The sequence below is a fragment of the Esox lucius genome, chromosome 23 (genome assembly GCF_011004845.1).
Source record: "Esox lucius isolate fEsoLuc1 chromosome 23, fEsoLuc1.pri, whole genome shotgun sequence".
In the NCBI taxonomy this organism is placed as follows: domain Eukaryota; kingdom Metazoa; phylum Chordata; class Actinopteri; order Esociformes; family Esocidae; genus Esox; species Esox lucius.
This window is the reverse complement of record NC_047591.1, coordinates 19,996,258-20,023,044: the sequence shown is the minus strand read 5'-3', so window position 1 is coordinate 20,023,044 and position 26,787 is coordinate 19,996,258. Positions and strand designations below refer to the sequence as shown.

General features: G+C 42.2%; 2 protein-coding genes across 15 annotated transcripts; one reads left to right on the top strand and one right to left on the bottom strand.

Annotated features, from left to right (window-relative positions):
• Positions 1 to 1,223: 1,223 nt before the first annotated feature.
• slc10a1 (solute carrier family 10 member 1) lies at positions 1,224 to 9,891 on the bottom strand. 3 transcript variants are annotated; one of them, XM_034290175.1, is made up of 9 exons: positions 9,837 to 9,883; positions 7,687 to 7,733; positions 6,933 to 7,250; positions 6,626 to 6,712; positions 6,379 to 6,491; positions 2,839 to 3,043; positions 2,298 to 2,482; positions 1,854 to 2,056; positions 1,224 to 1,565 (listed from the first exon to the last, which is right to left on the bottom strand). In XM_034290175.1, exons 3-9 carry the CDS (start codon positions 7,134 to 7,136, stop codon positions 1,495 to 1,497), a joined length of 1,068 nt encoding a protein of 355 aa, XP_034146066.1. In that variant the 5' UTR covers positions 7,137 to 7,250; positions 7,687 to 7,733; positions 9,837 to 9,883; the 3' UTR covers positions 1,224 to 1,494. The 3 variants fall into 3 exon arrangements, with proteins under 3 accessions (XP_034146066.1, XP_010892551.3, XP_034146067.1); XM_010894249.3 differs by lacking the exon at positions 7,687 to 7,733 and having other exon boundaries at positions 9,837 to 9,891; XM_034290176.1 differs by lacking the exon at positions 7,687 to 7,733 and having other exon boundaries at positions 6,933 to 7,244; positions 9,837 to 9,875.
• Positions 9,892 to 15,696: 5,805 nt separating this feature from the next.
• On the top strand, positions 15,697 to 26,437 carry max (myc associated factor X). 12 transcript variants are annotated; one of them, NM_001303821.1, is given in 6 exon segments: positions 15,697 to 15,904; positions 16,301 to 16,327; positions 23,439 to 23,558; positions 25,261 to 25,384; positions 25,537 to 25,879; positions 26,186 to 26,437. In NM_001303821.1, coding segments are annotated over 5 exon segments (498 nt in total). In that variant the 5' UTR covers positions 15,697 to 15,868; the 3' UTR covers positions 25,728 to 25,879; positions 26,186 to 26,437.
• Positions 26,438 to 26,787: the final 350 nt, after the last annotated feature.

Genomic DNA, 26,787 nt, shown 5'->3' with positions numbered 1-26,787 from the left:
AGGTTTGTTCAGAGATAATTATGGTTTTGAGGACAAAGAGAGGGAGAGAATCTCTCAAAATAATATTTAAAAAAATGGCAGTGCAAAGACTAACCTTAGGGTGTGAAAAATTAATAATGATTATTCTGTAAGTACATTTTTTTAAATAAAAAAAACAAAAAAAAGGGAAATAGCTGTAGTAGTATTTTAACTGACGCTGACTACTTTGATCTGTTTTTGCACAAGAACTTGTGATACATTACATAAATGTACCCGTATTGTTAAATCCAGGTCTTGACTAGATCTCAGAACAGTGGAACCTGCTAAAAGCCATTGAATTTGCTTGAATGTTTTTCCTGGTCCAACAGTGCAACCATTTGGCCAAAGACAATCATTCTTTACAGCTTAGCTTGATTCATGTCCCTCTACATGCAGTATTTCATCACTCAAAGTCAAACGGTCAGGAGTTATCAACCGTTATAAACATTTGCATTTTATAGTGCCCCCATGTGGTTAATCTTACAGTGCCTGCATTTGTTGAGTCTTGAGAATGTTTTGAACATGTATAACAATGCACTATTTGCAATACGAATATCCGTGTCTGCATATGCATTTGTGTTCCAGACCACGCCCACACTAATGTTTATTGATCTTTTTTTTTTTTGACTAACGTGTCTGATTGACTTGGGTTGAGTGAGCTTGGTCCATAGATGCCAAATGTCCAGGTACATGAAGATCGATCATTTGGTATGATAGGAGTAGTGTTTGAAGCATTTTTCACAAAATCTGAAATCGCGGAAAATCCAGTATGGCAGACTTGCCTTGGGGTGGCAAAGGTTTATGACAGTGCTTTCTGCCCGGGTAGTGACAACCTAATTTTTGTTATCACATAAAGTGAACTGTAAATACACTACATTTTCTGGGTTTTGTGAAGTCCACTGTCTAATGTAATAGTTAGAGGTGAATAATCATATATTTTCTCAGGAAGCCTTATTATCCTGTCCAAAGTCCTCCTGGTTGTGTTGCAGATCAAGACGATACCTGGTGATTCCAGCTGCCACTCTTCTGACCATTCCCCCTAGTTTGTCCCTGTCCTTGTCCATCTGGTCATGCTTCTGACCTGGATTAGGATTTATAGACTCTGGACACAGCCCACATGCATTTATTAATTATAACAACTTCTACTCTTAAAATGTTCTCCCAGCACACCCAGAAGAGGACTGGTCACCCCTCAAAGCCTGGTTCCTCTCTAGGTTTCTGCCTGCATTTCAGCCCCTTTTAGGGAGTTTTTCCTAGCCACTGTGCTTCAACACTGTTGTATCTTGCTCCTTGGGTTTTCAGTCTGGGTCTTTTTTAAAAGCACTTTGTGACAATTGCATACGTAAAAAGGGCTTTATAAATAAACGTGATTGATTGATATTAGGTATCACCTGGGTCCATGCAGACTGTGCTCTGAGCTGATAAGATCTTGAGTCTGTCTGGATGCTCAGAGACAACATTTTGGAACATTCAGAGTCAGACGGCAACCTCCTGGGGTTCCTTCACCTCCTCCTGTTGTTTGTCCACAGGATTGTACATCCGCTTGTCTGTGGGAGAGAGATGAAAGGGAGGTCTGTTTGTGCAAGGGTGGAGGAGTTAGCCTGTCTCGCGTCTAAATGACAGCAACTTGGACTGGCCCGGATTCTGTTCCATTTCGATGATAAAGCATATTGGGGTTTTCACCTAAACCACAAGACTCATAGTGAGAGTGATGATCCAGGATCTGTTTGGCATTTTATTACATAGTTAATAAGATGATATCGAAAGCAGTACGCAATCCAAGAATAGCACTCTGTTACTGACCCTGATCTAAAGATCTCCAACAAGTCACCTACCGGTTTTGGGTGTGTGGAAGAACCTCTGGTGAACCCAGAACAGGACAATGAGCAGAAGGGCCTCTCCCACCTGGAACATTATGTAGACACCAGGAAACAGGTAGAGGGCGCCTATCACGTCTGGAGGGAACGCTACCTTCAGAATGGTTGAACACAGCTGGATGTTCTGACACCCTGTCTCCATGGCAATTGTTCTCCGGCTTCTGAGACACAGGAAGGAAGTCTGAATGAAGATTGATTGATTGACATCATATTCTCGCTGAGGCATGCGGATCATTATTTTCCCCCTAAGCATTTTTCATTTGAAATGTTCTGAGCCCGGAATGTACTTTTGCAAGGAAATACTTCACGCCGCCTTCTTTAATCAACGTCATCCTCATTGTCTTCATCATGCCAATACTCGTCATCCACATCTTTGTTATAGACTTCATCACAATGACTTACGGTCCGTTGAGTCTGAAGAGGTAAGAGAGGGCGTATCCGAATGTGTAGCCAATCAGGGGCATGAGCGCAGCGGTGGCCATCAGCGGTGGAGAAAATATGGTCTTTACTATAGACGTGCCTCCTAGGGACACACCCGCCAACACCCCGATCACTATCGTAGCCATCAACAAGATGGACAGACCGACCTGGAGGGACAACAAACCACACCAGAGGGTATGCTTTAAAATACTAGTTCAGCTTGGAATTTACTCACAGTGGAGCACAGTTTTGACAGTGCCCTTTGTACCTGTCTGCTACTTTACCATGGTCTTGGAGTACTGCAGGATTGTGTGTAGTGTACTTTATCTTAGTGATGGTATTGGAGTACTGCAGAATACTGTGTACTTTACATAATCTTAGGGATGGTCTTGGAATACTGCAGAATACTGTGTACTTTACATAACCTTAGTGATGGTCTTGGAGTACTGCAGAATACTGTGTACTGTACATTACCTTAGTGATGGTATTGGTGTACTGCAGAATACTTTTTGGTGTACTTTACCTTAGTGATGGTCTTGGAGTACTGTGGCCTGTAGTAATTGATGAGGACGCCGACGCCACAGGGGACCAGGGTCATGACCAGGGCCACAGTGATTCCAACGTACGGAACAGCCGAGCCCAGGTCAGAGAAGCCCTGGCAGTACAGGAAGAGCAGCAGGGGCATCATAACCAGGGCCAGGGTGGTAGAGCAGGTGGTCATGACAATACTGGATGGGGGCAGACATGGCACCCGGCAGGGGTAGTTAGGATGTGTTATCAGAAGCATTAGTTACCTAACAAGGCTTTATCATGTGCAGGAGATGTATTTGAACTTCAGACTGGCCTCACATGCTTTTATGGCACTGGGAACCATAACCATTAATATGTATATACACTGATCGGCCATAAAATAACACTGATAATCTTGTTATAATGGCACCAGTCAGTGGGTGGGACATATTAGGCAGTAAGTGAACATTCTGTTCTCAAAGTTGATGTGTTAGAAGCAGGAAAAATGGGCAAGGGTAAGGATCTGAGCTACTTTGACAAGGGCCAAATGGTGATGGCTAGACGACTGGGTTCAGAGCATCTCCAAAACTGCAGCCCTTGTGGGGTGTTCCCGATCTGCAGTGGTCAGTACCTATCAAAAGTGGTACAATGAAAGAAAAGCGGTGAACCGGCGACAGGGTCAAGGCTCATTAATGCACGTGTGGAGCGAAGGCTGGCCCGTGTGGTCTGATGCTACAGACGAGTTACTGTAGCTCAAACTGCTGAAAAGGTTCATGCTGTTACTGATTGAAAGGTATCAGAACACAGTGCATCACAGTTTGTTGCGTATGTGTGATGCATTGGGCAAAATTCTGCTGGGAAACCTTGGGTCCTCCCGTTCATGTGGATGTTACTTTGACATGTACCACCAACCTGAGCATTGTTGCAGATTATGTGCACCCTTTCATGGCAACAGTATTCCCTGATGGCATTGGACTCTTTCAGCAGGATAAACTACCTTGCCACAAAGCAAAAATGGTTCAGGAATGGTTTGGGGAATACAACAACGGTTTCAAGGTGTTGACTTGGCCTCCAAATTCCCCAGATTTCAATCCAATCGAGCATCTGTGGGATGTTCTAGACAAACAGGTCCAATCCATGGAGGCCCAACCTCACAATTTAGAGGTCATAAAGGATCTGCTGCTAACGTCTTGGTGCCAGACACCACAGCACACCTTCAGAGGTCTAGTGGAGTCCAATGCCCCGACGAGTTATGGCTGATCTGTGTATGTAGATAGGCAGGTTGACAGATGATGTTGCAAGGTTACAGTGCTGGAAGAGTGAGCTACTAGGTGCTGCAACATGTAAATTGTTTGCGTTTTAAAATGTGCAAGTGTTTGTTTGATTTGTTGGTTTGATTGCCATTGTGCTTATAGTGGGTGACCGCTGCTGGTGGGAGAACATGCTGTTTTGAGGTGTTCGACCTCTGACCGGAAGAGGCAGTAGGTCATCTTTAACATTTCTGCTTGGCACACGGTGGTGATGGAAATGTTTTGTGTTTGAAGGTCTGGCGGGTGCGACAGAGTTTGGTTTGAATGTGAAAAGAAAGAGTACTTAATGGTGAATTCGTGCATCTGTGGACAAGAACCGATGATGACTGAGTGATGACTGAGTACCTAAACGCACCCCCGACCATCCTGATACTGTGATAACAGAACATGGATCAACAGATAGCCCTGGCATTGCCATAGCAATCCTGATGTGACTCAAGAAACATTTCCAAACGTTGTCTTAAACGGGTTGTCAAAATCCATTCCTGAATTAAATCTCCTTTAAACAATCTTAGGAAGAGTTTTAATGCTGCTGTCCGTTAATGATTCCCAACCAAATTCACTGAGGATTTACGAGAGGACTTGCCATAAGAGGTACTTCAGCATCAATATTACACAAAGTTGACCACATAAGCAAGTTAAGCATAAGCAAATTAGGAATACCAATTTGGAAAATGTTTTAGAATTTTCTTTCATGTGTTTAGTCAAGTCACTGACGTGCCCCAGGTTTTTTAATCCTAATCACTGGATAATAAAAGTGCCATTGAGTGCAGCAGAAGGCAAAATGTGCCCAAGGCCGCCCAGGATAGAGTAGCATATGTCTGGACTGCTTAGTCCTTACACTATGTTGGATCTGTGAGCTCAGTTGTGTCAGTTTTTCTGGGAATGCGTTCTTTTTCAGCGGATGTGATAGCAAATCAAATCCTTCCTTGTTGAGTGAGCACTGTGACAATAAGCAGAACGCCCTGAGGGGGAAGACATTTCTCAATCTTCAACTCTCCAGAACCTGCTTTGAAGTTTGTGCGACAAGGCAATGGCTTAAAATGTGAATTGGATTTCACAAAAGTGGAAGAAGACTATGAAAAAGGTATCTGGTAGATTTGTAGGTATGTATTTTTATGTAATCATTTTTTGGTTTTATTCAAAAGGATCAAAATGATGGATTGTGTAAAGGGTCTGTATTTGGCCTATAGCCTGACATATTCGGTAATCTCTGCACTCAGAAACTGTTACGTTATTATAGCAGTTCAGTAATTTACAGCAGTGATTATAAGGACAGACCTTGAGAAAGTAGGAGAGAATACTCTGTGTCTGATAAGACCTGCAAGGTCAAACAGAAACCGTGCTTCCGATGATCACAATGCCATAAAGCTCAGGCATTATTGATTATCTTTATGAAAGTTGTTTCAAACGTATGGTTTCTGTATATCAGATACACTATGAACTAAAAACAGAGTTGTTAATAGCTGACTAAAACAATCATGTGGACAATAGTTATCTTGAACAGCAGGTGCACTCATGAAGGTTTCTATGTAACTAACCTTGAAGTGATCATAGTGAACATGGTGAACATGCTTAGAAAAAGGCTGTGATAGAAAGTTAATTGTTGTTTATCGGCGTGACGTTAAACTCGAAGCATCACAGAACTCAAACCTTAAATTTAGGTAAAATTGGGCTTATTTAAAATGTGATTCGAATTGCATTGATGAAGCACTTTAAAAATGTGTTAGGTTATCCACCAACCTCCACCTGCTCTTCAGCAGCTTCAACGATAACTCTACTTTTATTTATGACTGATAGACAGTTATTGTTGCGCCATTCACCATGTCAGTACCAGAGATGAATGACCTGCGTAACACTGACCTGATAAGAAAACTATTATCGTATTAATAATTCATATCACCAGACAGACAGACACCCCAAATTGTTTTAGTTTCACCCGGCAGGTCAATGACCCTGCTGGTTGTTACCTCCTGATAGAGATGTAATGAAATGTGTTGTTTTAAGGCTCTATACCCACTCAGATATCAGATCATTAATCTTTATTTATTTCACCCACTTCCACAATATGCTCTATTCTGCCTTATAGAAACCAAAAAATATATATTCAAATAGTGTCTTAATATATAGTCATTACATTGCCCTTAAAATTATTGGTTTATTTTTACATATAAATCCGCAAAGCAACGTATCAGTTTTGCCCCACATTTTAGGGGTGTGAGAATAGTTTAGTGTCATGTTACCTGAGGTTCATGTCTCCCTTCAGAGCCAAGGCCAGGAGGTTGGAGAGGTTTCCTCCGGGACAACACCCACAGATCAGCACAGCCACGGCCTCCAACGGCCTCAGCTGTAGCACCTGACATGCAGTACACAGCAAACAGTCCCACTGGTTATCATTCAAAATGGCTGTGCTGTTTTCCTTTATTCTTGTGACAGAAAATGTATTTTAACTGGGTCATTCACTTGACGGTATTAATGAGGAAACTTAACCTTGGCCAGCAAGAAGGCAGTCAGGGGCATTATTCCGAACTGGGCCACCACTGCTATAGCCACCCCTTTTGGTTTCAGGATGTGCGCCTGAGAAAGAACAACACAATGTTTTGCACCGCACGAACACCACCTCAGTCTTTCTCGTCTGAGAACGGAGTTAATCCAGCACAATGTTATTAAATTTTTTACAAGACTTAAATTACCCCACGCCAACCACCAGAGACTGAAGCTCTGGTTAGGGTCACTGGCTGAAATGTCAGTTTAAATGTAAAACAAGAGAACTTAAAAGAGGGCCGATCTGAAGCACCTTGATTTTTGAAACCTCCATGGTACAGCCCAGCGACACCATTGTGATGAAGAGGATGACTATGGACGTGACGTTGATGGACTTTTCAATTATCGGTGAAAGGGAGGGTAAGTGGCCAGGGGAAATGTTGAAGAGGGAACTGTCATTTCCAAATAGGTGCCGTTCAGTGAACAGCCCAGTGTTGCTGTCAGTTGTGTGTTCCATTTGTATCTTCTGTGGTGGGAGCCTTTCAGAGTAAGAAAAGGGTGAGGGAGGACAAGTGGGAGAGAGAGAGAGAGAGGGGAAGTGAAAGTATCCAAACTCCTTGATTCTCTGCACCTGCCAGAAACAAAAACATTTTTATTTATTGTTATTTAACCTTTTTAATAATTTTATTGAATTAGTCAATGGCTGTAAAAATATATACAGACAACTGAAAATTCCCACCTCCACTAAAGGTGCACCATATAACAAGCAGGTACTTTTTAGCTATTGTGTAATTTATGAAGGTCTACAATTTGGGTTCCCTGATCTTCTGCTTGTTGATGAATAACGAAGTTAGGTATTTGTGTCACCTCATATGTATATACCCGGTTAAACGGGAAATTCACAATGACCACTTAAGAGTTACAAATAATGACTTGAGTGAACTCGAATCAAATATATGTACAACCCTGTTTCCCAAAAGGTTGGGATGCTGTGTAAAATGTAAAGAAAAACAATGCAATGGTGTGCACATCCTTTATACTCTACTGTATATTCAATAGTTACTCACTTATTCTGAGCAGTTATATTGCTTCGCAATATTTTACTGCAATTTATCTGTGAAAAATGGCAAAGAGGACAAAGGTCAATAGAAATGAAAAACTACAATAATTGTTATATTTTATAGGGGTTGTGATGGGGTTGCATTGCCAATTCTTGGGGTTGTTTGAGCAACTGCAAGCCACCCTGTGATTATCAATCCAGAGAGGATGGGCCTGTCAGAAGTGAGGTTGAGGAGGGGATCACCACTCAGTGAAAGACTGCGCAGGCAAATATTGCAACAATTTAAGAATAACGTTTCCCAGTGTTAAATTGCTAAGAGTTTGGGGATCTCTGCATCTACGGTACAAGCAAAAATGGGAATACATTTCACTTTCAAAACTACAGCAATGTGTCCCAGTTCCCAAACTCATACAGAGTATTGTTAAAAGAGGTGTTGCAACACAGTGGTTGTCACGATTTCAGTAAAGCAGGACGCCAGGCGTAGAATTAATAGATGATAGATTTAATGACAAAACTAGGGCAGGCGAGAACACAACAAATCGGCAGGAATTCAAGAAAAGCAGGCTGGACCACAGACACATAAAACAGTCAATGACTCAACAAGGGCTGAACAGAACTGGGCAGGCTAAATAGGAGGCTAACAAGACACAGGTGAAAACAGTGACAGGCAGACAAGCTACATTCAAGGACAAAGGACAAAAAACAAACAGAACAGGTTTCATTCAAAGACAACGGCAAAAACAAAACAGAACAATACCTTACATGCCATTGTCCCAACTTTTTTGAAACGTGTTGCTGGCATCTAATTCAAAATGTATTTTTCCAAAAATAACATTTCACAGTTTCAATCTGTCTTTGTACTATTTTCAATTAAATATAGGGATCGATTATTTGCACATCATTGCCCTCTGTTTTTTTTTAGCATCCCAGCCTTTTTGGAAATGGAGTTGTGTATCAGAGGTAAAACGTATGGTAACAATTGTTTTTAGAGTCCCAAATGTGTGTCTGTCTGTGCTCTACTGATTAACTGCTACTGACTTTCAGTGACATTTGAACAATTTGTCTACTAACTCTTACTCTAACCTCATCCTTTAATCCTTACCCTAAACATTCTAAATCAAACCTGATTTTGTTCACATGGTATGCCTTGCTTGTTTTCAAAATGTCCTGTCTATTGTTTGGATTGTTTTATACCAATTTCTGTATGCTGATCAAGATTATTTGCTATCTTCTTAATGAACTATTCAGATCAACCCTCACGTTTTATAACAAATATTCATCCTTTGGGTCAAGAGAACATAAAGCCCCATGTAGCCATAAGACTTTGACTAAGATTAACCCATCCTGCAGTTCTGTTGTCTTCTGATTCTGACTTGGAATTGTCTTGCTTCTGTGCAACCAGATTAATTAACATAACCAACTGTTATTTAAGTGTGAAGACACCTGGTTTTAAATTGTATTGCTTTGAGAGATTTGTTGTTTCAACACTTTCCTGCCTCACATCAACCTCCAACACTTACATTCATTTTGGCTTTGATGCCAGGCTCCTCATCTCATCTTCCCACTCTCAACCACATCCTCCCCATGCTGAGAGTGAGGGGTAATATTTAGCCTGTATTCACAAAACGTTGAAATATCCTGGAAAGCTCATCTGTCTCTCTATGGCAAGTAGTAAATCAATAAAACTTTATATGTGATGGAATGGATATACTATGGACAACTTTCCAAGGTTTGCATTTACAAAAGTTCCTCAGGAATACTGTGCAGTGGTGTTTTGGAATGAAACAGTATTAAACAATTTAAGGAAGATGCTCTGTGAAGCTTTGTGAGGACACTGTACAAGGATACAGCATTTTTTGAATGCAAGCAATACTATAATATTTCTATTTACTGAGAAATGCTGAATTTACATGGTGTGGCGGCTGTTCTAGAGTTTTAATAATACTGTATTCTAATGCAATGAATGGTTACACTACAGATGTACTTAAGCAAATCTCTTTTGGGTCAACTACATCTATATAATTTCACATACGCTACCATTGTATTTCTCCAATTAGAACACTACAATTATTTGTTACAGACTGTGGGAGTGCACTTGCATCAGTCAACATACGCAGCATTTTTACAATCAACACCATGTTTCGAGACCGGTCTTACCTTCCGATTAGATGTTCGTGCCTCCGTGATCCACGCCTTCCTCTCTGTTCTATATTGGGAAATAAGGTCTAAATGAGTGGCGTGTGGTCTGTCACAGCTTTTAAGTGAATGCAAATATGGCGAATTATTGCCAGAGGGCGTATGTCATAAATATTTGTCCGTGCAGCAATCTTATGGACAGTGAGTACTATGTCCTCCCACACTCCCCTGTTTGTCTTATCTCCACTTCTCTGCCTTATAGTGGGTAGAACAAGTATTTGATACACTGCCGATTTTGCAGGTTTTCCTACTTACAAAGCATTTAGAGGTCTGTAGTTTTTATCATAGGTACACTTCAACTGTGAGAGACGGAATCTAAAACAAAAATCCAGAAAATCACATTGTATGATTTTTAAATAATTAATTTGCATTTTATTGCATGACATATGTATTTGATCACCTACCAACCAGTAAGAATTCCGGCTTTCACAGACCTCCACTCATTACCTGTTTTAACAGCACCTGTTTGAACTTGTTACCTGTATCAAAGACACCTGTCCACACACTCAATCAAACAGACTCCAACCTCTTCACAATGGCCAAGACCAGAGAGCTGTGTAAGGACATCAGGGATAAAATTGTAGACCTGCACAAGGCTGGGATGGGCTACAGGACAATAGGCAAGCAGCTTGGTGAGAACGCTACAACTGTTGGGGCAATTATTAGAAAATGGAAGAAGTTAAAGATGACGGTCAATCTCCCTCGGTCTGGGGCTCCATGCAAGATTTCACCTCGTGGGGCATCAATGATCATGAGGAAGGTGAGGGATCAGCCCAGAACTACACGGCAGGACCTGGTCAATAACCTGAAGAGAGCTGGGACCACAGTCTCAAAGAAAACCATTAGTAATATACTACGCCGTCATGGATTAAAACCTGCAGCGCACGCAAGGTCCCCCCTGCTCAAGCCAGTGAATTTCCAGGCTCGTCTGAAATTTGCCAATGACCATCTGGATGATCCAGAGGAGGAATGGGAGAAGGTCATGTGGTCTGATGAGACAAAAATAGAGCTTTTTGGTCTAAACTCCACTTGCCATGTTTGGAGGAAGAAGAAGGATGAGTACAGCCCCAAGAACACCATCCCAACCATGAAGCATGGAGGTGGAAACATCATTCTTTGGGGATGCTTTTCTGCAAAGGGGACAGGACGACTGCACTGTATTGAGGGGAGGATGGATTGGGCCATGTATCGCGAGATCTTGGCCAACAACCTCCTTCCCTCAGTAAGAGCATTGAAAATGGGTTGTGGCTGGAAGACCCAGCCAAACATACAGCCAGGGCAACTAAGGAGTGGCTCCATAAGAAGCATCTCAAGGTCCTGGAGTGGCCTTGCCAATCTCCAGACCTGAACCCAATTTAAAATCTTTGGAGGGAGCTGAAAGTTTGTATTGCCCAGCGACAGCCCTGAAACCTGAAGGATCTGGAGAAGGTCTGTATGGAGGAGTGGGCCAAAATCCCTGCTGCAGGGTGTGCAAACCTGATCAAGAACTACAGGAAACATATGATCTCTGTAATTGCAAACAAAGGTTTCTGTACCAAATATTAAGTTCTGCTTTTCTGATGTATCAAATACTTATATTTCACCCAATAATGCTTAATAAATACTTAATAATCATACAATTAGATTTTCTGGATTTTTGTTTTAGATTCCGTCACTCACAATTGAAGAGTACCTATGATAAAAATGACAGACTTCTACATGCTTTGTAAGTGGGAAACACTGCGATTTTGCAGGTTATCAAATACTTGTTCTCTCCACTGTATATCAGATTCGACCTCACATTTTTGGGGTGTGTCTACTAGAGTTCTATGCCATTCCATACATCACTGCCGAGACACAAGCCAGAGGGCTGAATGGTGTCAAAGCTCTCGTCACCCTCGAATTTAAGAACACTATTGTTGTTTGTCAAAGACAAGACAGGTGACAGTTTAAATATTGACCCAATGGGCGAATAATCTGCTGTTTGCATTGTAAGAGAACTGAAAAATGGAATTCAATATTTGCATTTTTATCATTTTGCATACTCTTATCCAGAACAATTTCACCGAAACAATTATGGTCAAGTATCCTGCTTTTTTTAAACTGCTAGATTATTTACACTATTTGCTGCCCTAATAATCTGCATGAGTCTTAAGGTAACCTTATTAAAGCTACCTTTGGCCACTCCAGCTGTGGCACTAGGAGTGAAGTGATTCTGTAATAAGAGAACTGGACAGTTAAGCAAAAATAACTTAAAATTGATTGATCCACATTACAATAACCCATAAAGACAAAACAAAAACAGCTTTTTAGAGATGTGCCAATTTATTGAAAATAAACTTTCAGGTCGTTCTCGTGCTGCAAAATGGATCTGTGTGCCAGTTTGAAGTTGTGTGTGCGCATGTCAGGTGACTCAATCAACTCACGAGTGATATTTCTAAAACTTGTCAACTAAATTCTGGGTCAATAGACAAAGTCCTTATTTTCACTGAATAATAACATATATTAGGTAGGGTAGGTAAAGCAAAAAATAAACATCGATTAGTGCTGAACACGGCTGCTAGAATCCTAACTAGAACAAAAAATGTGAACACATTCTCCAGTACAAGCCTCTTAACACTGGCTGCCAGTTAGGGCTGATTTTAAGGTTTTATTGTTAACATATAAAGAAGTACATGGACTTGCTCCTACTTACCTTGCTGAAAAGATCCAGCCGTACATACCTACACGTAACCTAAGCTCGTAAGATGCAGGCCTTCTAATTGTACCTAGAATTTCTAAACAAACAGCTATTTCTCTCATAGAGCTCCACTATTGTGGAATTATCTGCCAATGAAGGTTAGAAATGCAAACTCTGCTAACTTTTTCAAGTGTCTGCTAAAGTCTGATCTCTTCAGCATGGTCTATGATTAAGTGTAGTTGGACCCAGGGGTGTGAAGGTGAACGGAAATGCTTGATACTGTCCACCCTTGCTGTCTTGCCAGGTAGGCTCTCATCGCCACTGGGATGCCATCTCTCCAATGTCATTCGGGGCCGGAGTCACTGGATTGTTATTGCCTAGATTAGGTTTTATAGACTGAACACAGCCCACACGCATTTACTAATTATTATGTACTAATTTCGACCCCTCTAATGGAGTTTTTCCTAGGCACTGTGCTTTAACATTTGTTGCTTGCTCCTTGGGATTTCAGGCTGTGTGTTTTGTAAAATAACTTTGTGACAACTACTGATGCAAAAAGGGCTTTATACATTTCTACTGTCCAGTGTTGGTTCCCATCACACCATAATATACCAAAAAGAGAAATTGACAGGGATGAGGGTCCATTGGCACCATCTAGTGGTATGTTTTGTATTTTCTCATCTTCTGTACTGGATTGCCACAAAAAAAAACAAAAAAAACATTTGTTTTGTAGATTGCTCCCACTTCCCCCTCACAATTTTTTATTCACTAAAGGTCTCATTTATATCATCAATGGGTTCATTAAAAATAAAAATACCATTCCACTTTGTCCACGCTCCCCCTCCCCCTCCCCCCCATGCATAAGTAATGCCCCAGACAACAGTAGCAGATCACCAACACCTATTACCTTCACCACCTACTGCCAGGAGCGTTTAGGGGAGGGTAGGTAGCCCTGGTTTTCTGGCCGTTGGACATTAGCCGAATGGATTGATCAACCTATATGTAATTTATGAGGCGTGGTAAACTTGCCAGCTTTTAATTACTCTCACCTTCATCCACCCTCTTCCCCCTGCCTGTCTGGTCTGCTGCCTGTCAGCCAATCCAGCAGTTTACATCCGTCTGTCTGTATGTCTGTCTCTTGGCCAGTGCCTCCCTCTTTCTTTGTCTCTGTCTGTCTGTGTTGCTCAGTCATGCCCTCATCCTCTATCAGCCTCCCTCAGCCAGGCGGTTCAGCTCTGCATAGAGACCAGCCCCCCCCCCCCCGCCACACCCGGCAATAAAAAAATGGATCATTACAGAAATCATGGACTTTTGGCATCAAAGGTGTAAAACAATTCCTTGATAATGGCACGCAATGCTTCATTAGTGCCGCTACGGTGTGATTGGTTTCTGTAAAAAAAACGTTATGGCCCAGTAGTTCGAGCATCTGACCAGTTGGGCAGCAATGTGAAACATGTATTCTGTCCTTGAGAAGTGCATGGCGAGGTTGAGGCTTCAGGTGAATTCATACTTCCACTATACTGTACTTCATTCATTTGTGCATTTCGCATAAGTGATTCATTTTCTTTAGTTTCGCTAAATTCGAAAACTAATTGGTCAGATGTTGGGCGCTTCCGCTTGTACCGGGGTGGTATAACGGGACTCCCTCTCCCCTTTCTGTCCATATGAAAAATGTGAAGTATGTGAGCACACCACTTTCGACTGCGCAAGGGAAATGTCGGATGCACCATTGCAACTGAGATATACCCGAGCCTTTAAATCACTGCCCCTCTTGTGGGCCTCCTATGTTATTGTTATTTTCTTTATGAGATACACAATTTTCTTAAATTCCTAAACATTTCAACTGGAATTTATTGGTAACTAAATAACTGTTTATAAAACCGTTACAACTACATTTTGTAGATGTTATGCGTCATGCACAAACACGGACCTCTGGTCCAGAAATGCACGTCTTCCTTCCCCTTGTATGGAATACACAGAACATAGATAGACTGCCCTAAATGGTTCACTAATCCCTTACATAGTATAGTGCACAGCTTTTTGGCCCCTCGGAAACAAGCGGTGCACCATATTCAAAGCAGGGTTCCATTTGGAACGCATGGTGGTTCAACATTGCTGCCTGGATGCATTATTGAAGGCCTTTTGTGTTGTCTTCTCTTTACATGAGATATTATGTTGCTCTGCTAAGATCCTCTATAACTGGGTGACCCTGTTTAGCCCAGAGCCTCATGCATGCACACTAAGCAGAGAGAAGGGCGGGGGAGGGGTGCTGAGGAGTATCGGAGAAATTGAAGGATTTTGGTCACAGCAGGTCTGTATCTGGGTGGGTTGGGGTGGGTTCTGGTTTGAGGGAAAGAGCAGGGGCCAGGAGGGAGGGTGGTTTGAGATATGAATGAAGGGAAAGGGAGACCGAAAGCACAGGATTTACAGCGTGCATGGTGTATGTGGTTGGGGTAGGGTCGGGGCTGTTGTTGGCAGCTGCCGGTGACCATCCTGACCTGCTGGGGGAACTAATGCAACTCTCCCTCTGATTCAGTGTTGCTGCAGCTCAAATAATCCAGTGTGTAAGCTTCTTATCTAGAGCACAATTTTGTGGGGAAAAAAGCCAAGATTATTCCCTATTTGCTCGGGGCAGGGCTCCCCCGATAATCTCTGTTTCCCCCGATAATCTATGTGGATGGGGTAGTGGATTGATGAAAAATAACATATATTCAATTCAAATAGCCCAAGGAAACGTTCAGAACTTTGCACCTGATTTCTAAAAAATATTCTATAAATTGTGTTCAAATTATCCAATGTAATGCAATGCACAGAAATAAATGAAAATCAGAAGGGCAGCAAGAATGAAGGGCAGTGATCAGCATTGACAGTTCAGGCCGATCTTGTTATTGTGGCAATCCACGTGTCTCAATCGTGGCCACACTAAGGTAGATTCTTTCTAGTCCGACTACACATCCCAGCGTACACCACGAAGTAAATATAACTATTTTTACGTTATTTCGAGGCACGGCATTGATTGCATTCATGGAAAATGTAGTTACTAAATGAACTAATGATACGGAGAATGGGTTAGGATTATCGTAGAAAAAACTACATGTCCCATACTCACGTAAAGCGTCGCACAGGCGTGTCGCAGAACAGTTATCTGTGGTAGCTATCTGTGGAGGCAAGTCACGTGTAATTGGAGTTGAATCTCGTTTCTTTCGTTCTTGGCTGTAGTGGGAGAAAGTACAGTAGCTAGTCTGTGCATTTGCATTGTCGTTAGGTGTTTGCTTCATGTTGGTGTGAGCTAGCTAGCTACCCTTTCATTTAAAATCCACCATTTCACCAAATAATGAGTGATAACGATGATATCGAAGTCGATAGTGACGTAAGTACATGTTTACTTCGTTACATTGCTAGCTGAGTTAACTGGCTAACTAGTTCGTTCGTTACCTATTAAAACGTTGGGGTTTTTTTGCCCGTGAGTGCTAGCTATTTGCTAGCTAGGTAGTTTGTTAGACTAGACAGCAACTGGAAGTGAGTTTGTTAACACATAGAAGATTGTCAGCTTATAGAAGGTTAGTTAGTATACCTCAGGTAGTAGCTAGCAGGGCTGGGTCAGAATTTGGTATGTTCACTTTCTAAATATTTGTTTTATTTGCATTGTATGGGGTTCCTACAATTAAGGGGTTAAAATGGATTGCCAGGTTGCTAACTAAGTTAGCGAGCTCAAGTACATGGAATTTTGGCTACAATCGTACTTTTCTGTTCTGTTTCTTTACAGGAAGACTCACCGAGATATCACAATGTGGTGCGTAATGAAGGGTTAAATATATCCCATTTATTGGAATTATTCTAAATGTAATCAAATTGATGCCATGATCATAACTGGCTAAAATGATTTTCCTGTTGTTAGTTAGATGCTAGGCTTACAGGGATGGTTAGTGTATCAAGTCACGGTGGGAACAGATATGGTGGCAGAATAGAAAAGGGTTCCTGATGTTCGTGTACGAGAAATCAGCCTTGTTGTTTATTAGCCTGCAAAGCTACCCACAGATTCCTCAATAGATCAGTGCACATATGGAGGCTGTAACTAAACAACAGCCAGGATGCACAGAGTTAAATGAAAGCTGGGGGGTTTGAACAGGAGCTAGCTCGTGCCTCAACTACGATTTTCCCTTTACAGTGTGCATGCATCCAGCCAAGGTTTGCTTTTGCGTATAACATATGTATTCGCGGACGTAATCTACGATATAAAGCTATATTTAGATTCAAACCAAAACTGCAAAACACCAGCCTAGCGGAGCCTCGTAAAAACCGACCATTTTAACTAACTTTAAAAAAAACACCGTTCATAATTACATGAGCCTTTAACAAATTACTGAAATGTCAATTAAATCGCACGTGCTAGCCTTTCCAAATCGACAATTATACAACTGGCTATTGCCTCCAAGCCTCCAAGTCATCGGCTTAGTTGGTTAACGACGGCGTCTGTTAAGTCACGAAGGAACAAGACACGGAGCCACGGCTAAATGTTTTCCTGTCTTTCAGCTAGCTTGTAATTAGTGCCATCTTTAGTCGATGGGCTACAATACCGACTGTTCTGCTGGCGGGCAGGCAAAATGAATGACGTAGTCACATCGCATACTGGCGACAAAATACACGACCTGGATGCACTTGCATAACAGCACATAATGTTTTCTCTTCTGCGGGTCAGTCAAAAAATTCGCATGGACCTCACGTTTAACTGAATGATTTGATGTCAATGTAATGTACAGTTATAGTTCAAGATTTCCCTTATTTGCATATTTCTTTGATAAGAATCTGTAACCCTAATTATGGCAAATTAGAATATTAAAAACAATCATACGTCCAAAATCGGCATCTTGCTATTTACGCCCATATCAGAAGAATATAGACTCTTTTTTTGCACACACACTCTTTATGGATGATCTTTTTAAAATGGATTTCTCAAAATGTCATGTATCAAAGCTGTGATTTGGTGACCCATATCCGAGATACCTTTAAAGTTGATTTAAAAAAAATTCTAACTGATTAGTTCACAATTTGGGATACACAACGATTTTCTCAGTTTGCAAGTAAAACCTAACATTGTGTGCTTTAACCAATATGCTGTAAAATGTTTGCACAGTGTGAGAAGGTGAAAGATGTGTGAAAGAACTTATAAAGTAGACACCCACACAAGCTAATAGGAGTGAGAGGTTTGATAAAACATTGCTAGTGTCTGGTAGTGACAGTAGAAACTATCTAGGGAAGTCCAGAATCAAATCTTGGATGACTAGTAATACACAGTTCTCTCTGATTGGTCAACATTTTGAAGCTTGTGTTTCCAGTTTAAAAAGGATTGTTTTATGTAAATGAAACCGGTGCCTTGTCATCACCAATCTAACCCCATTCAACAGGCCAATCCCTAGCTTTGCTGAGAGGCGGTACTCTACTGCTAGAATCTCTTCTATCCTAAATGTCACTAGTAGCTCTGTATTGCCTGTGTATGGTTAAAAGTAGTACACTATAATTGAAATGGGGTGCCGTTTAAATGTAATATTTATTTTTGGAGTAATGAAATTAACAGGTTCCTAACTGCACCTTAAATGAGGGCCATTAAGAGCCACGCTATTGGTTGTCTGAACCGATGGTGTGACGATATTGTGGGCTTCGGTAAACCTCGCTAAATGCCATCCTGCATTTCTCCTACAATGCTACAGTTGGATGCAAATCATTCATGAATGAAAATCAAGCCAGCCCGCGGCTATCGTATTTCAGGCCGGGATAGTAGAACATTTTGTCAACTGACCTACTGTTTAGTGGAATGTGTCTTTCTGAAATATCGCATGGCACGTCTTTTTGACTGGGCCGTTGTGTCCTTCCATCCTTCTAGGCAGTGCCCACAGTCCTTAAGTTTCAACCCCTGCACCATGTGTCATTTAATCGACCACTGAACAGGAATTAATCAAAATGGCTACTGGTGCCGTCTCGCAGAATATTTCCTTGCCGTGTCCGCCCCATGTTTATTTGAAATAAAGTAGGCAGATTTTGTTTTTATGGAATGGGCACCTGGTTCTCAGTTCTGAATACATGCAGCCATTAAGCCTGTGTTGGGAGAGCCTCATTCCAGAACCCAGACCCGGGCCAACCTGTTGGGCAATACTGCTACTCTTCCTAGGGCCTGGGATTTGTCACAGATCCTTAGGTTGTTTCCACACACAAGTTCCAAGGTGTAATTTGAATCAGAGAGAGAGAGAGTGCTTGGAGCACTGTCTTTTTGTTTCCTCATTGGCTTCACGCCTTCAAATGAACTCAAATGTCTAAACAAAACCATCATTCTGGGAATTTCGCTGCGAGGGAAATGAGAGAAAATGCCGGTGTCAAATCAGGTGTGGTTATCGAGGAGAAGCACGTGTCCCAGAGTTGACATTGTTACTTTCATTTTGGTCTATCACCAAAATACAGGCGGAAATGTTATGAGACAGCAGCTATACTGGGTATGTAGGCCACCAAATACTGTCTGTTTACACCACTGTAGTACAGCTAGAATACCCAAGTCAAATAACTTAATATTATGCTTGAGTATTTATTCTAATCAAAGTAATAACATGAACTAGAAGTGTTTATTTAATAATATTTTATATAATCTTTCTCCACTATGAAACTGACCAAACAAAATCAACAGTATAACTAATCATTAAAGCTAGGATTCTGTCAGATTCCATCGCTCCGAACGCCTGTTTGAACCACCTTAGTGCATTCCCCTGAACTTCTCATGGAGCTTCTTGTCCTAATGTCTGACACCTCCCTTGGCCTGGGAGAAAACCCATGAACAGGTTATTCTGCCTCACCTTCCTACAGCCAAAACAACAGCTGTTCAGTAGCCTCTGGTTGCTCTGACAGTTTCCTCGTGGCATAGTTTCTTTATATGTCGGGCCCGCAGATGAGTCAGACGGTGACCTGAGTGGTAGCTGCCCCGCTCTATTACCGGAAACGAGAATAGGCCTGGAACAAGTCTAACTACTGTCGGCGCTTTTGCGGATGCTGGTCTGTTTTGGACCAAGCCTCAGACACGTGACACGGTTTAGCAGCCATCATGTGGATCTCTGATGAGCCGTGCTGGAAGCTTAAAGGCTGTAAGGGTTTACTGTGGAAGGTGACAGTTACACATTTGACTGTGAGGTGAACAAACATAAAGGCCGCTGTAGAAGGAACAGCGAACCCACTGTTTGCACCTCCAATAATAACGTTTTCTTTTATAGATGACGGGGTCACTTCAAGGAAGTGCGCGCACACTAATTATCTTCAGTACTTTTCAGTGGACGTTAGTTTACTTGAATGGAACCGATCCCAGCCCTGTTGCACGTGCATTTTCGCAGCTCAGTGTGGCACCTGGCGTGCGTTTGTGAGTGAAACCCAGCCCGTCTGCCTTTTGTTCCTCCTGAGTCGATCTAACACAGTGGGTGTATTCCATGTCATCGGCCCTGAATAGTAAAAGTATCAGCCTGGGGTGTCTATTAACGCTGTGGACGATTTGGGTGCATGTTATTTCTATCCTCCAAATGTCCCCCTGTGAATTTATTTGTTTTTCTCAATAAGTTGACCGTTAGGAAGGACAACAGTTTTCCTTTTTTTAACGAGGCGTGATTTTGTCATGTCTAATCCGATGCCATAACATTTTAATTGATGTGTGATAATTGTTATTCCAGTAATTTATACTAGGTGTCCTAAAAGCCTAGTCTACATATAAGTAGCACTAGAGATGCATCTTAAGTCAACTGATGACAAGTGAGATTGGAACATTTTAATGCTGCTTCAAGATTGATGAACATGTTTCACCACATGTTGTATTAAGGTGTATTAGGACTTTGTGACAATGTCGTCTTTTTTTTTTTTTTTTACAAGATTGAGGTAAAGCAGGGCTGCCCAACCCTGTTCCTGGAGATCTACTGTCCAGTAGGTTTTCTCCAACTCTAATTTAGCACACCTGATTCTAATAATTAAGAGGCTCCTCACAAGGCTGTTTTTTTTACCTGAAGAGGTGAAGTGACTAAGCCTCCAGGTGATTTGCATTAGAGGGCAGATCACATGGATGATCGGCAGGTTTATTCTTCAGTGCAACAACTTCAACATTAAACCACAAACCACAGCTTTTCCGCAGCGGTCCATAGAGCTGTCCTACTGGCAGGCTGAGGTTCAGGCGACGTCACTTGGGTCCTATTGGGGTTACCTATGTCTGTGACATTCTGTTGTATGATTTCTGTCTATTGCCCTACTTCATGGGAGGTGTGGAAGCTGGTTCGTCTTCAAAACTGTGAACTGCTCTTTTTATTAAAATTTTTTTGCTTCATTAAATAATCCTCAGTAATGTAGCCGTTGTTATAGGCGTTGTCATCAGCGCTGAGGAATTCTTCCTCAAACAAATGACAGCTGCTATTAAAGTCAAACGGTGCTTTTAGTGACAGTTCAACTTCCTCCTCTGGAAATCCAAATGGCCCCACCCTGGGCGCCAACCTGCGGGCCTCTGTTTGGCAGAACACACGTGATCGTTTCTGGTGTAGCAGGTAGATTGCTTTCCCATCAGCATCAAACTATGTGACGCTTGTACTGGAGCTTTAGGGTTCGGCTGGAATATATGGGAGATAAGCTACTGGCTAGAATATGTTTTATTGTTAAAAACACTGTTTGATTAGGTTAAAGCCATGAAATGAAGGCTGTTTTATACAGCTGGACACAAGTGTCCATAACATCTCTTACGTTTTTATTTGTTTACAATCTAATCAGCTTTGACTTTGTACACAGAGAGAAATGAACTTTTATCTGTTTTCAAGCTACAGTACTTTGATAAAGTCATAGGCACTTGAAAGTCAAACAAGCTTTTTATTTGGCTGTTGTTAATATGTAAAAAATAAATAAAACAACAACTAAAAAAACAATACCAAAAGTGTCTTTAGTTTGACTTTCACATGCTTAAGACATTTGCACAGTACTCTGTATTCTACTCCCTGCACCACTTTATAATTCTCCACTATGATCTAGGCTGCATTCCACTTTTGCATTCTGTCTATAAAGTATTTATGCAAATAGGCTAATTACTTGTTATGTGGACTGTCCTGCATCTCCATTATTTACAGTCCTGCACCAGTCAGCTTAAAAGAATCTAAACCATTCTGTATTTTTCTTTTCTGTCTTGTTCTCACATTATTACCACAACAAATAGATCGCATCAGAGATAGAAATCATAGTGGGCTCCTCAATTGTAGAAACCAACAAGTCACATTGATATTGGATGGGGATTGGCACAGCGGTAACTTAGGCTTTTTAAACCACCAGCTTCTGTGCACTCTGCTGCCAAATCTACACCGTACACTTGCATTAGGGTACGTTGAACATATTGTTAAAGTAAAATTGAAATAGGCTCCTGTGGCAAATGGGAGCATGTACAGATGCACACTTTGTTGATGCCATTTCATTTATTTTTGATTATTCACTCTTAAATCAGTATTATTAAGAAAAGAATGAAAGTGAAGTCGCCTGATAAAGTGCTGATATCATGAAGCCTATAACACATTCATGGCATCCAGAACCAGAACCATCGCCCCACTTAGATTTTCTTGGGGGGGGGGGCGGGGTTATCAGTTAACACACTGCTGATCTATATTGGCAAAGTGCAAACATTTCTTCCCACAATTACGTCTTGCTTGGGTGGCTTTTTGAGAAGTTCAGTCAGGTTCTTGTCTCTGTGTGGGTGGCTGCAACCGCTTTGGGCGAGGTTACCATACCCATCTCTGTCCTTCACAACTTTCCCCACTGTACCTGTTTCCTTGTGATTCCCAATTCTTATATAATGCCTTTGAAAAATTAACAAATGCTCAGAGTGCATTAAAAAAAGAGAGCACTGGAATGAATTTAAGTCGATACTAAGGGCAAGAGGGGAAAGTACAGTTTGTGAATGGCAGCTAGTTCAAGTTTATATAGGCCGACCATGTTGATGACTCATCAAGACCATAAATGCAATTATTATTTAGTTCTTAGCAAGCACATGAAATATATTGTCTTCCATAAGTAGCCTTTTAAAGCAATAGGCAGGCTATTCACGTTTTCGTTCCGTATCACACTCATGAGTGAATTGTCTCATTTTTATTGAGTGGTTTCTGGTATAGCTGGAAGAACAGTGACAGGATTTTCAGTTTGTCAGTTAGATGTCAGGTGTAACCTACAAAAATGAGGAAGTGTTAAACACAATGTTGCCATTTTCCCCCTGACCCCTCCCCTCACATCAACCGAATAGGGTTAGTCATCACCACCACCACCACCACCCCCCACAGCCCCGGGCCTTATCTAGGTCACCAAACACCCAGCTACCCCCAGAGTGGAGCCTTGCCCGAGTTTCCCAGTCAGTCACTATGAGGAAGGTGTTAGCGGCGCTGCCGTGAGCTCTGGTTTCCACATGGTGCGTGTGTTGTCAGTGGTATCTGCTCTTTGCGTGGGTTTGCTGTCAGTAGGGAGACCGTTTGTATGTGACTTTACTGTGGACGAAACAGCATTTTCCATAGCAACATGCAATGGGGTTTGTCCGGTTTTCTCGCCCAATGTGCCGACGACGTAGCTGAACCATGTGAAGCGGTGAACTATTGTTGCATTACTATAATGGGGACTTTCTGAGAACTTGGCAAATCCTGTAGGGAACGATTGAACGTAGAACCATACGAGTGACTTTAGAACCATGTGGGCCTCAACTAAAACGTTACAGATGAATGTGCCGATCAGCCAAGTCACCGTGACCCGCGTCAGCCACGTTTGCCGTCAGGCCAGCCCGGTGTGTCCCACCCTTTTCTCCAGGATGTCCTCCTCCCGCCCGGTCTCCCGCTGAAGCCCCTGTCGCTCTCTCTCTCCCTCTCCCTCTCTCATTTCAGGCAGACAAACGAGCACACCACAATGCGCTGGAGCGCAAGCGTAGGGACCACATCAAGGACAGCTTCCACAGCCTGCGGGACTCTGTGCCAGCGCTGCAAGGGGAAAAGGTTGGTAGAGAGGTAAACCCAGCAGTGTTTCGGGAGGGGATCCTTTCGGGGAGGGAAAGGCTGGTTCTGCCGCTGTCTGGCGGAGTCGGGCCGGGTACCGGTCGATTCAGGAAGTGCACTGAAATGCCAGTTCCCCTCGGTGCTTTTCAGCCAGGCATACATTTGGAGTTTTGGTTTACTTTCTGAACTGACCCTGGTGTTGTGAGGCATGTATTTGAGAGTTGATTGAGAGTCTAATTCTAAGCATTTGGTTAACATTGTTAGCATTTTGACGTCATTAGCCCACATGGCTGCCATATATTTCTGTCATGTGAATGCATTATAATGGTCATTGTAGACATTATATTCCCCCGTGTAATTAATTGTCAGGTGTCGTCACTCCTTCGCGACGCTCGTCCCTCAGCAGGGACCAGTGCAGGCGGAATCAACGCGCCATCTGACGTAAGACAACGGCATGTCATTTTATCGCCGTAAACCTCAATGTCCCAACTCTCTAAATACACGACTCTGTGTGTCATTTCCATTCTGAGTGAATGCGTGGGGGCAGTGAGTGTTATAAAGGGTCATTGTAGATTGCCGTGGGTAAATGAAGTATATGTTAATGACATTGAAATCAGTTGAATATGATACCCCGGGCAAATTTGGTTTGTGTTCTGTTTGCTGTCATTAATATTTCAAATGCCAGAGAACATATAGCCTGCTGCCCAGCCATTGTTGTGTGTTCTAAACAGATATTCTGGGACACATGCTAACGACAGGAAGTTCTGATGAGCAAATGTGTTGCTTGTTTCCTGTTTTAGCATCTCTGAGATTAAAGGGCATTGGAGCTCATCAGCCAGGCACAGCAGTACTTTATCGAACCAGCCGTTAGGTGACACAATCATGATCATGCATTTTTTCGGTTACTTTCTGTTTGCGTACGTCGCCAGCTTTTTAACGAGGCCTCCCTTAACAGAGAATCGCAAACTGAGCATCCTTGAAAGATAAAGAGTTCAGTTGTTGACGTGTGAATGCAATATTTCCCCTGTAATGTCATGGAATACAAGATATTGTTGTGACGACGCACAGGATGTTACCAACATTAACGTGCACTGCTGTTACTTAAATAAATATTAGTTTGTTCCTGTAAACACTGCTTCTACTTCGAACAGTCGGTTTGTCCTGCCAACCCCAGAAAGTCATTGACTGAAGTATCTAAGACAAGCGAGTTGAACTGTAGTGTACCATATAAGCCTGATCAGTATAGCAAGGGCGCTGTGGTGTGTTATGGTACACTAGATCATTACCAAGTCTGTAATGTATAATGAATGACTGACTGTGACAGGCTGGATCAAAGTGCTGTCCCTAACGCTCACAGAAAGTTTTAAAAGGAGGGATATTAAGTCCGTTTTGGATCTGTGCGTGTAGGTTGAAGTTACTCGTGGAGTTGTTCCCAGTCGCATTGTGTGTCATGATAGTTCAGGATTTAATCCCAAATTTCTGGTTAACTCAGGCTAGGTTTAAGAGCCAGCAATATTACTGATACTGATTTTATCATTTTGCATAACACGTTCCATGAACTCAATCTCAGATGTGCTCACGGGGGTTTCGGGTGGATTTAGGTATTTTACCGTGCTTCTGTTAGCAAATGTAAATGTTGATTAAAAACACTGCCGCCTTGCCTTGCGTCATATTTTAGTTTTTCCTTTGTTGCTGACAGCAATCTATCAAACAGGCGTCCCGAGCTCAGATCCTAGACAAAGCCACAGAGTACATCCAGTACATGAGGCGGAAAAACCACACACACCAACAGGACATCGACGACCTGAAAAGACAGAACGCTCTGCTGGAGCAACAAGGTCCGTAAGCGTGAAACCCTAACGATTCCGTGGGCCCAGTGGCTGCTGTGTGCCTGTAGCTAATCTGACCTCTCCGCGCCCTGTCTTTGGTCTGGGTTTTTCACTCTCTCCCCTTGTTCTTCCTGGTCGTCCTCCCTCCTCCTGACCTGCAGTGCGTGCCCTGGAGAAGGTGAAAGGGTCGACTCAGCTACAGGCCAGCTACAGTTCCTCGGACAGCAGCCTGTACACCAACCCCAAAGGCAGCGCTGTGTCTGCCTTCGACGGGGGCTCCGACTCCAGTTCAGAGTCCGAGCCGGAGGAACAGCCTGCCCCAAGGAAGAAGCTCCGTGCGGAGGCCAGTTAGATCAGCGTAGCCCACAGCGCCACTCCTGGAGTGGAAGGGTACTGCTGCCAGGGAGGTACCACTCCTGTTAATTCCCACTGACTTTCCATCCCTCCTTCCTTTCTCTGGACTCCATCCTGATCTGTCCATCCTGACGTTGTTACATCACACCACCCCGTCCCCTACTGGTGGGGGGGGGGGGGGGGGGGGGGGGGAGGAAGAGGTAGATGACTGATTTAGAACACCACCTGCAAAAGTTTATTTTTTTTTGTCTTTAATTTCTCTTTCCCTCTTACTGTTTGACTTCAGCATCCGTATCTCAGCAATGTCAACTATCCAAAAGCCAAAACCGGGCAGCTTCGCTATGTAAAGGTCCAAGGACTCAATGGTTTTGTACCCTCCACTACATACTCCCTTCGAGGTGGGAGATGAAGTGATTAGAGGTGTACTCCCCCAAGCACTGCTAAGATATACCCCCCCCCCCCCCCCCTTTCCGATTTATTTTGATAAGAACCTGTTTTAGAATTGACACGCACACAACTAGATCAGTCGTCCTTTCTGTCAGAGAAGTGTACCTTTTTAAAACATTTGTACCTTTTTTCCACACAAAAAAAGAATGTGAAGATACTTAAAAGCTAAATATTGATGTAAAAGTTAGATGAAAACTTGAAATCTTTTCCATTTTGACACAGGAAAAGATATTATCCCCTTTGTTGAAAATGTATTGAAGGAAAAAAAATAATATTCAAATGTATATTGTATTTCGTCCTATAGCTTTGAAGTAGTGAATGAATTTAGATGGCTGAGTAAAAGTTAGGCATCTAGATATTTTTTTTAAATACCATTGATTGGATGTTTTTTCAAGTTCTATAAAAAATGTTATGCATTTTTGTATTCTCACAAATAATGGGAAAATACAGCTTTGTCAAGTAGCTTTCCTTCAAGTTATGAAATGAATATAAAATAGATATTGAATGTCAAAAAGGTAGTTCACTTTCTTTCCAGTATATGGAATTGAAGCCCATGTCAATGTGTTGTAAATTACACATTAAAATCTTTAATGTCGCTGACTCCCCCAATA

What these genes read in the sequence shown, in the direction of transcription:
- slc10a1 (XM_010894249.3), bottom strand. Translation starts at nt 7,136, where the DNA reads ATGGAACACACAACTGACAGCAACACTGGGCTGTTCACTGAACGGCAC. An exon ending in AAGGGAGACATGAACCTCAG is followed by an intron (nt 3,044 to 6,378) that starts GTAACATGACAC and finishes GCCCCCATCCAG; the next exon opens with TATTGTCATGACCACCTGCT. An exon ending in CTCTTCAGACTCAACGGACC is followed by an intron (nt 2,057 to 2,297) that starts GTAAGTCATTGT and finishes CCTGTGTCTCAG; the next exon opens with AAGCCGGAGAACAATTGCCA.
- max (XM_010894206.4), top strand. Translation starts at nt 15,869, where the DNA reads ATGAGTGATAACGATGATATCGAAGTCGATAGTGAC. An exon ending in ATATCGAAGTCGATAGTGAC is followed by an intron (nt 15,905 to 16,300) that starts GTAAGTACATGT and finishes GTTTCTTTACAG; the next exon opens with GAAGACTCACCGAGATATCA. An exon ending in GGGAAAAGGTTGGTAGAGAG is followed by an intron (nt 23,559 to 23,915) that starts GTAAACCCAGCA and finishes ATTAATTGTCAG; the next exon opens with GTGTCGTCACTCCTTCGCGA.